Source organism: Tauraco erythrolophus, chromosome 6 (genome assembly GCF_009769465.1).
Source record: "Tauraco erythrolophus isolate bTauEry1 chromosome 6, bTauEry1.pri, whole genome shotgun sequence".
In the NCBI taxonomy this organism is placed as follows: Eukaryota; Metazoa; Chordata; class Aves; order Musophagiformes; family Musophagidae; genus Tauraco; species Tauraco erythrolophus.
Genome location: NC_141470.1, coordinates 70965227 through 70977543, shown reverse-complemented (window position 1 = coordinate 70977543; position 12317 = coordinate 70965227). Strand labels below are relative to the sequence as shown.

The window sequence follows — 12317 nt, the reverse complement described above, 5'->3', positions numbered from 1 at the left end:
AAAGGTCATCTAGTTCCAACCCCCCTGCCATGGGCAGGGACACTCTCCACTACACCAGGTTGCTCAAAGTCTCATCCAACCTGGCCTTGAACACTACCAGGGATGAAGCTGATACTGCTTCAATAGCAATGATCAGCAAACAGCCACTGAGAACAGAACAAAACCACAGCCTCTTGGGGTGGATCATCACATTAAAGGTAAGAAGAAATGATGCCTTTAATGCTGCACAGGAAAGAGCTACACAAAGAAAGCTCGAGAACAATTTATTACCAATAAGCCACCAGAGTCCCCCTGCAATGACCTCTTCACTCTCTGAAGAGAAACAGCACCTGCCTTTCTGGAATGTCTCAAAATTCACATTTCAATAGGCTACAAATCCAGCTGTTCACACTAACCCGAAAATATGTTTCATTCAGCTTTCTGGAACTGTTTAGCCAAATTCTCCTCATCTCTATGAAAACACGAACCTTCTATACACTATATTCATGCAGAAGGAGACTTGGGAGAAGAATAATTCCAATATGCCAGAATATCAAATATGGCATTATGAAGGCGTTTTGGCAGATCAGTTCAGTAAATGGCAAAGTTCTGGCCACCACGACTGCGGGTCAGCTCAAAGCTCTGAGGGACATCCCTGACTGCATCTTGCATGATCTTTGTACTATCTTCAGGAGCAGAGAAGTCAGCAGAAACACATACAGCAACACACTGCGTAACAGACTAGGGAAAAGTCCTGAGAGAGGCTAAGCCTTTGGAACAAAAGCCTTGGAGCTTCTTAGTCTTCCTCTGTTGCAACAAATGTCAGATTTTTTATTGCCTGCACATGATGTACTGTCTGGTGTCTGCTCAAACCATGTCTTAGCATCCTGCAGTCCCAGAACCGAGCAACTTTGGGAAATCTGTGATGCTAAACACACTAGTCCCATAATTCCACTCTCTTGACACAGCAGAGAGGAACATGCTGTCCTGCATCCAACAGTCCTGTTAGTGGTCACTGACTTCGAGCAAGATGTTAGCCCTTTCCCTAATGCCTCCTCTGCCTTCCTAATGTTTCCATGGAAGCAAGTCTCCCCTTGAATCCCTTTCCTTGGGATTTGACAGGGGCAGGATGAAAACAGCACTCACAAAACAGATTTGCCCCTGACCTCCAGTCCCGACTGAAGGAGAAGCCAGGAAGCAATTCCTTTGCTCACCCTCTCGTGTGCTCTTTTCACCAAAAGAGCGTGAGAGCTCCAGAGACACAGTCAAGCTGCAGCTCCTCGGCACAGCATTTTCGATCCGCCACAGGGGAAGGTCAGCTTCAGCTCTTTGAGTGGCTGAGAGAGTCCTTGCACTGCCCACCATGCTGGATAAAACGAATTACTCTAACGCTTGGGTGAAGGAATTCCAAAAGCTGAAGAGAAGAATGGAAACTTCTTTATATCGAACACTGAAATTTTCCCCCAAATGATCTAGGAAGGAAGAGCAGTTTATCCAGCCTGCGAGGAGGTCCCGACAGCTCAGACCTTCACGTGGTGGAGACGTTTCCTGTGGGCCAGCTGCTGGGGAACGCGTGAGCAGGCAGGTCTGGGTCTCAAAATTATCTGGCAGATGAAGATACTGATTTCACAAAGCTGGTTAGGTTGGCAACAGAGTGAAAAAGTGTTTTACTCTCAGTAAAGTAATGCTGCTTTGCTATTTTGATAAACAGAAGGGACTCAAATTTTTCAGAAAAGCTACTCTTGAACAGATTTCCTAAACAAAACAAGGGAAAGGGATGGGAGATGCTCGATAAATAACACTATACGGTGCTGTCTGCGTAAACATGCTCTCCGGTCTAGCAAAAAACAGCTTGGAGAAAAACGTGGTGGTACCTAACACAGAATCCCCTTCCCTGTAATTAGACAGAAGAGGTAACTGTACTTGGTGAGGCCAAATGGGAAGTTCAGATACATGATCTTCTGCAGTATCTCTTCCATAGGTAGGCTCTGCAAGGAGATTTGGGGAAGGTCTGGTGGAATAAAATGTCTTTTGCTATTTTTCAATTACTGTCAGAGTCAGGTCTGCCTTATTTACCTACTCCCATTAGAAGCAAGGTAGCATCTGGTTTTATAGATCACAACTGCAAAAGCTTGACCAAAACACACTGCCCTTCTCATTGACTTTTAACAGGAATCCCAGAACACACTCGGGGCCACCAAAACTGGCATAAACCACAAACCAAAGGCTGCAGCATCCACCAAACCTTGCTGAGCACTGTTATTGCTAGGAAGCCTTCAGAAATTGGGAAAGAACTATTCTAACTTCTTGAAGAAATGTAACATCTGAAATCCTAACAAAAAGGCAATCTAAAATGCAAGGCATCAAGGTTGCCTTGAGTCTACGAACAACTTTTATGAATATGGAGACCTACTCAGTTTGCATTGTTCTCGGATGGAATCACCTGAGGTTGACTCTGCCTCTCCTTTTCATCCAGAGTTGTAATCAAGAAGCCAGGTGCCAAACACGAATAAAGGTAGCAAGCATATTTGTTTTTCCAGCTGCAGGGCGGATGGACAGTTGCTGGTGTCAGCGAAATATTCTGGCAAACTCTGTTACAGCCTTGCCAACAGGAAGAGCTACTCTCTCTGACATGGATGATCCACGTACTTGTATCACACATCTCTGCTCATGGAACTGGGAATCACGCAGACACCCCGTGCTATAGATCTTGGGCACGTTCAAAGTTACCCAAATGTGTGGGCAATGAAAATGACCATTGTATCTTCTGGAGAGAAAGATGAAGTAGATACTGGTATGCAAATGTTCTGATCTTTGATCCGTTCTTCCTTCTCAGAGATTTCCTCTGCTGTTGGGTGGGCGTGTGTTTCAAAGGGGATGCATGAACTGCACTACTCACTTCCTCTGAATTGGTATCTTGTGTTGAAATGGAGCTCTGGCATGGAAGGCAGAAAAGGCACAGCTCATGTAAAGCCTCTCTCATGTTCCAGACTCATCTCCAAAAATATGTGCAACATGCAGGGAACAAAAGAACGTGCTCTGGTTAACTCCTTCCTGTGCAAGTCCGTAGGACACCTCAGCCTCACTCACTGATTGCACCACGAATAAATGAGGAATAACAAAATCATCTACCCAGCAGAATATTTCCTGAAGGACAAGCACTAGACAGGAATACTGCAACTGAACATCACATTGGAGACAAGACTGGTACCAACAGGACATTAAACTCAAAAGAACAGACTTTCAGTTCCTCCATGGCTTAAGTGATGACAGATACAGCCTTGGTACTAGATTCATAGATTCATAGATTTCTAGGTTGGAAAAGACCTTAGAGATCATCAAGTCCAACCATCCCTAATCCGCATTAAACCATATCCTCAAGTAGATCATCCACCCTACTCTTAAACACATCCAGGGATGGGGACTCAACCACCTCCCTGGGCAGCCTATTCCAGTGGCTGACAACCCTTTCAGAGAAGAAATACTTCCTGACATCCAACCTGAATCTCCCCTGACTAAGCTTACACCCATTTCCTCTTGTTCTATCACCCATCGCTAACGTAAAGAGCCCTTCCCCCACCTCCCCACCATCTTTCCTCAAGTATTTATAGGCTGTAATCAGGTCTCCCCTCAGCCTCCTCTTCTCCAGGCTAAACAGCCCCAACTCCCTCAGCCTCTCTTCATAAGTTTTATTTTCCAGCCCCTTGACCAGTTTAGTCGCCCTTCTTTGGACTCGCTCCAGGAGCTCAACAGCTCTCTTAAAGCGAGGGGCCCAAAACTGGACACAATATTCCAGGTGCGGCCTCACCAGTGCCGAGTACAGGGGCAGGATCACTTCCCTGCTCCTGCTGGTCACACTATTCTTGATACACGCCAGTATCCCATTGGCCTTTTTGGCCACCTGGGCACACTGCTGGCTCATATCAAGCCGGTAGTCAACCAAGACCCCCAGGTCCTTCTCCGCCAGGCAGCTCTCCAGCCACTCTTCCCCGAGCCTATAGCGATGCTTGGGGTTTTTATACCCCAAGTGAAGGACCCTGCACTTGGCCTTATTAAAGCTCATGCCATTGGCCTCAGCCCAACGATCCAGTCTGTTCAAATCCCTCTGAAGGGCCTCCCTACCCTCGAGCAGATCGACACAGCCTCCCAGCTTGGTGTCGTCCGCAAATTTACTGAGGGTACATAGATGATGGCAGCACACTGAAAAGTTGCTACCACTCTTTCTTTGGCTCCTCTGAGGACCCAACTTGGGGGGACAACCCTCTTCAAAAGAGTTGGAAAAGGAATCAGAGACCTTTTTAAGATTTCAGAGGCTACCTGCTTTTGAAAGTAAGAGACGGGAAGAAACAGATACAGGGAGAAGCACTCTATTCCCACCACGAACCTACCATTAACAGAAAACATGAGCAACAGGAGGTAATATTTAAAGCCAAAAAGCTTTGAATGTTCCACAACAAAGACCAAATGCTCAATAAGAAAAAAACATTACAAAGATTAAAAATGGAAAAGCGAGAGCATGCCCCCAACTCCTGAATAACCTGAGAGTGTCAATTCCCCACTGAGCATCTCAGTTCTCAGCAATATAGCCTACTGACTGCATCCTAAAAGAAAAGCTTGCAATTTCCCAGAAGAGAAACTCCACAGCAGCAAGAAGAAACTCAACAGTGCTGGTTTGATGCCATTCTAAACACCCTTCCTACGGAAAAACAGGAATACCTAAGAGTTCAGGCATGGCTATAGCAAACACTGCTAACCAGAACGCTTTGATCTGCAGAGGAAGAGTGGAATCCTCCGACATGACAGATGTTTTATGATAATTTATACGTGTAAGCAATGTATATTCAGCAGGGACAGGAGTGCTGAATCAAGGATGGCCAATTCACTTGGTCTGCAGCTGCCAAAACATACTTCTATAAAGTTGGGAGTATGTGATTAAAAACTATCACAACCCTAAGTGTGTTCTAGTATTAAAACGAAGCCTTCATACTCCATTCTTAACCTGCTGACTTTAAATAGAACAATGCTTTAACGGGTAAGTTCTCATGACTTGTGAAATTAGACTGACATGAAGAATTATTTTCAAAATATCAAATACAGGTTCCCAATAGCCTTTGACTGCACTAGGAATTATATTCCAGAACTCTGAGAATAAGGCATGGACCACACAAGCAGGGCTGAAACCTGATTCAAACCAGCCAGAGTCCCACTTTTATGGCAACCTTTAAAAAAAAATAAAATTAAAATATCTTCTTTTTCAAACCGTATTTGAGCAAAAGAGCCTCCGTGTGCCACGATTCAGTTTCATTGCTTGCTAGTTTCCTTCAGCAGTGATCAGTGGCAAACCAGTACAGGTTTCTTTACCTGCCTTTATCTGGTGTGGGAGATTAAAAAAAAAAAAATCCCAAGAGAAGAAGAGAGACTGAGCAGGTGACTCAAGAAGGAATGAAATTTCCATGATATTCAATAAAAACGCATCTCTTGTTTATGGGTAGTTTCTGCTACTAATTGGGTACATTTCTCATCCCTGTGCTTACTTTTAAAGAAAGCTACTGTAGCACTGTTCACAATCCTGCTTGGAAAAACCGAAACAAGACAGCTTAAGAACTGCTGCACAAGCTCACATTTGATCATCGCCGCTCAGTGAGGACAGACATCCAGCCATTCATCCCACAAAAGCAGCCTGTGGAGCGTGCTGGGCTGAGCCAACACACCATCTTTCAGCTCAGCTGCCAAACAAGAGCATTCCAAAAGACAGTCCATCCTTTTGTTCCCCTTCTCCAAAATCGAAGATTAGTTAAAACGCTGTTTTAACTTGCATTAAAATCCACAAAAAAGCCAAGCCCTGCATAGTTGAGGAAGAAGAAGACAGAGGAGGTAGTAGTGAGTGGAAGTCTTCTGTTCCTCAGTCAACAGGCTGACGGTGAAGGCACGTACACACGGAGAAGACTTCAAATTCCTTTTTACGTGCAAGGGGTGGTGACCCTGCATCTCTCACCACAACACAGGGTGTTCTTTCCCCTAAATCTCTCCACCAAACCTATTCTGAGTCAGTAATAAATAGTCAAACAAAAACTCCATGCAAGAAATCCCACTAAGATACAGCTAAAGTAAATTATTACCCTAAAGCAGCACATTTTCCAAGTCTCTTCAGGGCACCAACATCTACAAGTACATACAACCAAATGACTTGATGTTCCAATGCGACCAAATCCCACAAGCTAACCAAAACGGGCCAGTCTTACACTATTCCAAGTACTTCCATAAAATATCGTGGACTTGCAGAAACATGAGCTTATTCAGCCGATGGTGTGAACTTGTTATCAAAACTGGCCTTACACAAATTAGACTACAAGACACTACAGAAAAGCTGCAAGTTCACTGACAGGTCACGCTGGCACCCAGAAAAACTCATCAAGACCTGGGATCTAACCACACTGTAGAAGTTTACCTGGGATAGGATCTGACGGACCACTTCCTAGTGCTGGAGATTAAATTCCGTTTGCAGTTTCTAGCGGCTTTTTTAATTTTCTGCCCTAAGACACTGGGCAACTGGATGCTTCTGCATTAACCACACACACACAAAGCCTCTTTCAGAACAACCATGCAGATGCGTCAACAAACTTACATTGTTTTTAAATACTGCTTTGAGACTTCCATGTATATGACCAAGGACAGCAAACAGAAATCTTGCAAGGAAAGAAATTCTTCACTCTGAGGGTGGTGAGGCACTGGAACAGGTTGCCCAGAGAAGTTGTAGATGCCCCATCCCTGCAAGTGTTCAAGGCCAGGTTGGATGAGGCTTTGAGCAACCTGGTGTAATGGAGGGTGTCCCAGCCCATGGCAGGGGGGTTGGAACTAGATGATCTTTGAGGTCCCTTCCAACCCAACCCATTCTAGGATTCTATGATTCTAAAGTCAAATTAAAACCTCATTCAGGTAGATCTCTCCTTTGCAGCGTTAAGGGATACGATGCTGAGGAAGACAACCATTAGACAGAGTGGGGACAAAAAAACTACCGTCAGTGTATTATTAAGCTCTGGCGAGTACCCAATCTTTGTTACTACAGCCTCTTTTGGAAGTCAGCAATTTAAGATAGCTTGATACAAAGCTTTGAGAGATAAATTATTTCAATGGATTGGAATTGGCTTAACAGTAATATCCTCTATTAAAAAGAGAAAAAAAGCTTTCCCAACACGGGTAAGAACTAACGCATTAGGGTTGTAATGAAAAGCGTAATTCCAAGACTGGTAGACTCAAACTTTGATCTACTTACACACACTGTGAAGAGATAAGAAAAGAGTTTGTTTACAGATAGTTTCTCCCCCACCCTGAAATGCATTTTGGGGGAAAAAAAATAATAATTAAACCAACATCAACAATCCAGTACTTATGAGCAATCCTACAATCAACCATTGTGTGCCATATGACAGACAAGAGGAAAAAAAAAGCACAAACACTAAGAAAACACATTTCAGTTTTAAGCTTCCATAGTAGTAATGAAAAGCAAAGTGGGCAGGAGATTTTTAGAAAGGCCTTAAATATTCTTCTGTAACCTAATAGCGAACACAAATATTTGCTTAACCTCTGCCTTCAACATCCAAAAAAGAAGTAATTACTCTAAAAGCTACCAAATGCCCCAAGAAGAATGTGAGGCATGAACCACCACCGCCAAAACGCACCCAAGGAAGAGGCAGGTCTCCCACAATCAGAAAGGTCTGTCTCATTTAGACATCCTAAAAACAACCGTGCTGGGGATGCTGGTGACTCACTATTAGCGACGGAGCAGAGAAACCACTTGGAAGAGGTGAGAGGAAAATTCCATTTTAATTTAAGAGCGCTCTCTAGCAAACTTTGCCAGAGCTCTGCAACATAAGAACAAGAAACGTATTTTATACTAAATGTATTTAGCATTTAGACTAAGATGTGTATTTTATAAACACTACGGCCCTCAGCAAGCACAAGATATGCCATCTGTGCTAAGCAGAGCCTTATGGGGGACTCGGAAAAATAAAAGTACTATGTTTATACATTAAGTCCTTTCAAGAAAAAAGGTTTACTTTAGTTTCTTTTAAAAGTAACAGGACATCGGTGACTTTAAAAAATAAGTTTGCTTTGCATATCTGTCATAACAGCCAGTGCCACCCAACTCAGTATTCCCTTGATGCCTTTCCTCCCTCTTGCAGGGCTTTGTAAAAACAAAGAGCAAACCAATGACCTAGAAACAAATGAAGCCTCTCAAACTACTTTAAACTCATTAATTTTAGACTTGTTTTAGACTCATAACGATGTCTAAGAAGACTGCCAAACACTTGGATTTAAATTTGCCAGGCTGCACTATGAGAAGGTTTAGGTTTATTCCTATCTGAAACTCTTTCAGGAATAGAGTTTTTCATAACTCAAAGAACGGAGCTGGGGGGGAGGGCTGTGCTTTTTTTTTTTTTTTAAAAGGGATATGTTTACATGGCACAGAGCAGAGCCATGCATTCAAACCAGCTCCGGAACCGGAAGCTGTATGACATGTCAGCACAGCTCCCCACTAATTACCAGGATAATGAGAAGCAGAATACTTCTTTTTCCACAAAGAGCAAAGAGATGACATAAGGATACTTCTCTGCAACACAACTCGTTATTTCTCGCCGTGCTGCCCTGTACCATGCAGGCATACCCAAACAGACCAGCTCAAGGTGTGCTGAGTTTCAGATTTATGAAACCTGAAATGTCCTTTTAAAGGATTTAGTGCTGGATTCCCCAGCAAAGATGTTGGCTGATCCATGCAAAGCACTCTTGGGGGGAGGGAGGGGGAAGAAGGTAAATATGCAGCAGGAAAACTTCTAAAATTAACTCCCCGAGGCCGTAAGTAACCATTTCAAAGGGGTGGTGGGAACAAGATCCATCTATAAAACTTCAATTTGAACATTAGCAAAGAGCCCTCTCCCAGCACGAGCAATCACGGCCGCCTTTCATGTGGCAGGGTAACACACCTTTTTCTTGTACGGTGGGCTGTGTCAGGGCTATTTTAAACACACTCCACAGCATCACAAAGCAAAATTTCGCGGCCCCCATGCAGCTGAAAACTTGAAGGCTTTCTTTATAAGCAACCCAAGCCTTAAAGCTGCTGAGCGTCCCCGACGTCTGGGGAAGGGGCTCCCAGAGGAGCACACCGAGAGGAACGTGCCATACCTACACCTTCCGTTTTCCATGGCCGTTGTTCTGGTGACGTGAGCACCGGTACGCACCGTTTCACGAGCATCTACTGGATCTCCAGCACTAACTCTACCGCGAGCTGCAACTCCTCTCCAGCTTCTGAAGAGCTTTAATCTGCTTCTGCCTTTTGCTTGCTATTATTAACCTCAGGGATAAATCTGCACCCTTTTAATCAGGTGCTTTAACTGACGCGTTCTGGATACAGGTACAGCGAACAGACATCCTCTACCTCCTTTAGCAGCAGCGTGGAAAGTATCACCTGCGATATCCACCAATTCCAACCTCGAAGAAACCAGTGAGGGGACCGGAAAGACGGACCCTTCCCCAACGCTGCACCCAGAAGTCAATCCTTTTAAACAAAAGCGTCACGACGAGAAGAGAAACCTCACGCTTTGCCAGCGATGCCCCGAGTCCATAGGATTTCAGGAGCCGCCGTGTCCCAGCCGGCCCCTTGCCACCCCGGAGCCCGGCCGCCCCGTTCGGGGGGACCCCCGCGGCAGAGCCCGGCGCGGCCCTCCCCGCCGCTCACCTTGTAGACATCGCCGTAGGTGCCGCTCCCCACCCGCTGGATCAGCTCGTAGTCCTGCTGCGGGTTCCGCCTCAGGATATCCCCGCTCGGCCGCGCCGCCGGCTCCATCTCCAGCCCCGCGCGGTCCCCGCCGGGGGAAGGGGAGCGAGCGGCCGCTTTCCTCCTCGCCCCGCCGGCCGGGGATGTTTCTACGGCGGCAGCCGGCCCATGGCTCCTGCGGCGGAAAGCGCCTGCTGAGGGCAGCTCCCGGCGCGGGCTCTGGGCCGCGGCCGCCGAGACAAAGGCGGGCAGCGGGCGGTTGCCGCGGCCCGGCGGCGGGGGCAGCGCCCACCGCAGCCCGCGGCGCCGCCCGGGGCTCCTCGGGGCAACGGGGAACCCGGCGGGGAGCAACCGCCCCGGCCGCTGCGAGGAAGGAGGGAGGGACGGAGGGAGGTCCCGTCCCGCCGTCGCGGAGGAGGCGCCGCGGCCCGCCCGCTGCCAGCCGGGGCGGCCGCCAGCCCGCCCGCAGCCAGGCCCGTAGCAAGGCCGGGCCGGCTCCTACCTGCGCGCCCACAGCCCTTTGTCCCGCCGCAGAGGGAGCAGCGCCGCCGCCGCCGCTTCCTCCTCCCGCCGCGGCCCTGGCCCCCGCGCACGCACCGCCCGGCCGAGCCGGGACGGGTCCGCTCGGACGGGACCGGACGGCAGCGGGTCTCCGCGACGCCGCAGCGCCACGAAGCGGCCCACGGCACCGCCGCGGCGCGGCCCTGCCCGGCCCTCCCCTCCCTCCTGACCGCCCGCCCGCCTTCCTCCCCCCGCCCAGCGCCGCCCCTCGGCGCCAGTAAAACCAGTGTTATGGTGGCTGCTGCCGGGGTTTGCCGCGAGCCGCTCTCCCGGCGGCGCTCAGCCGGCGGCGGCCCGGGCCGGGCCTGCGGGCCGCTCTGCCCCGGCGCCGGTGGCCCCGCAGCTTTGCCGGCCGGCCCGCGACGACCGGCCATGGGGCAGGGGTGCTCCCCGCGGCGGGGGGTGTCTGTGCCGGTACAGGCAGAGCCAGGGTGCCGGCAGGCCCCGGCGGGCCCTGGAGACACCCACCATGACACCCCGCAGAGCTCATGGAATGATCACAGAACGGTTTGCCTTGGAAGGGGCCGTTAAAAGTCATGTAATCCATACGCACACACACACACACATACCCCCCACCATGAGCAGGGACTTCTTCAACTACATCAGGTTGCTCAGAGCCCCATCCAAACCGACCTTAAAAATTTCCAGGGATGGGGCATCTACCACCTCTCTGGGCAACCTCATCCAGTGTTTCGACACCCTCATTGTAAAAGATTTTCTCCTTATGTCTTATTTAAATCTCCCCTCTTTTAGTTTAAAACCATCACCCCTTGTCCTATCGCTACAGGACCTACTAAAAGTCTGGCTGCATCTTCCTTACAAGCCCCCTTTCAGTATCAAAAGGCTGAAGCAAGGTCCCGGAGCCTTCTCCAGGCTGAGCAACCCCCAACTCTCTCAGCCTGTCTTCATAGCAGAGGTGCTCCAGCCCTCGGATCATCTTCGTGGCCTCCTCTGGACCTGCTCCAGCAGCAACATGTCCTGGCTGTGGAGAGACAAGTGTGGGGGCAGGCATGGCTTTTGGCCTGTGCTGCTTGGCTTGAAGCAGGAGGAAAACCCCCAACTTGCCTACACCACATATATATTATATGTATTTATATCCATATGTATGCTTCTGCCAAACACCAGCTTGAGCTTTCCATCCTTGAAACCAGAGCTCTTCCTTTGTGTGCCTCCTGGTAGGGATTATCATAGCTGCCATGGCAAAACTCTCTCTGAGCTGAGGGCCAGAGGCTGACCTGCTCTCAGAGAGGCTCTGAGGTTCGAAAGGAAAACAAGGAGGAAGAGGAGGAGGAGGAGGAAGGATGTGCCAGCTGGGGGGAACAGGGATGTGGACTGGGTAGGACTCCCTGGGTGAGTGAGCCTCATCCTTTGCAATCTGGATTGCAACCTTGCAGCTGCATCACGCAATCCTTTTCGTGGGCTAATCAAGCGCCACGGTATTTAGCTTTGTGGGCAGCCAGTGCAATGATAGTCACACAAGAATTAACTCGGACTTGTTGGGACTTGTCTCCTTGGGCTCCTAAAGTCAAAATGGCTTCTTTGAAACTGCGAGATGGAAAGTATTCTCCATCTGCCTTTCCCTCTTTGGAGAACAATTATTTTCAGTGAGGCAGCTTCTGAAATTCTGAGCAAAACTGGCCTATGGTCTCTCAAAATGAGTGCTAAGCAATGTAAGAAAGCCAAAGGTGGGGATGTGGAGTAGAGGAATGCTGGAATTAGAAGCAGTATTCGCTGCATGTAAAATCATTGAGGCCTAAAAGGAGGTGTGATTTTTCTAGACGCAAAAAAAAAATCACACACTCAACGCAGGAAAAACATTGGCAAAAGTTAGGTAGAAAAAGACTAAATGGATGCCAGATGTATAAGCCTTTTTGGTGTTCAGGACACTAGATTGGTTCTTTAAGAAGAGATTCTGCCTCTTTGGCAGTCAGACAGCCCACGCAGGTCCAAGACAGTTGATCGACAAAGTAGCTGGGTACGGATTCTCAGTTTAAAATGGAGTCTG

The 12317-nt window shown here is 48.1% G+C and overlaps 1 protein-coding gene across 2 annotated transcripts in view; it reads right to left on the bottom strand.

Annotated features, from left to right (window-relative positions):
- Window positions 1–9820, bottom strand: part of MAP4K5 (mitogen-activated protein kinase kinase kinase kinase 5) — a 78037-nt gene extending 68217 nt beyond the window's left edge. For both annotated transcript variants that reach the window (XM_086614171.1, XM_086614172.1), the window contains exon 1: window positions 9713–9820. In XM_086614171.1, the coding sequence (XP_086470297.1) occupies window positions 9713–9820 (108 nt within the window). The remainder of the gene's footprint in view (window positions 1–9712) is intronic.
- Between the last annotated feature and the right edge of the window lie 2497 nt (window positions 9821–12317).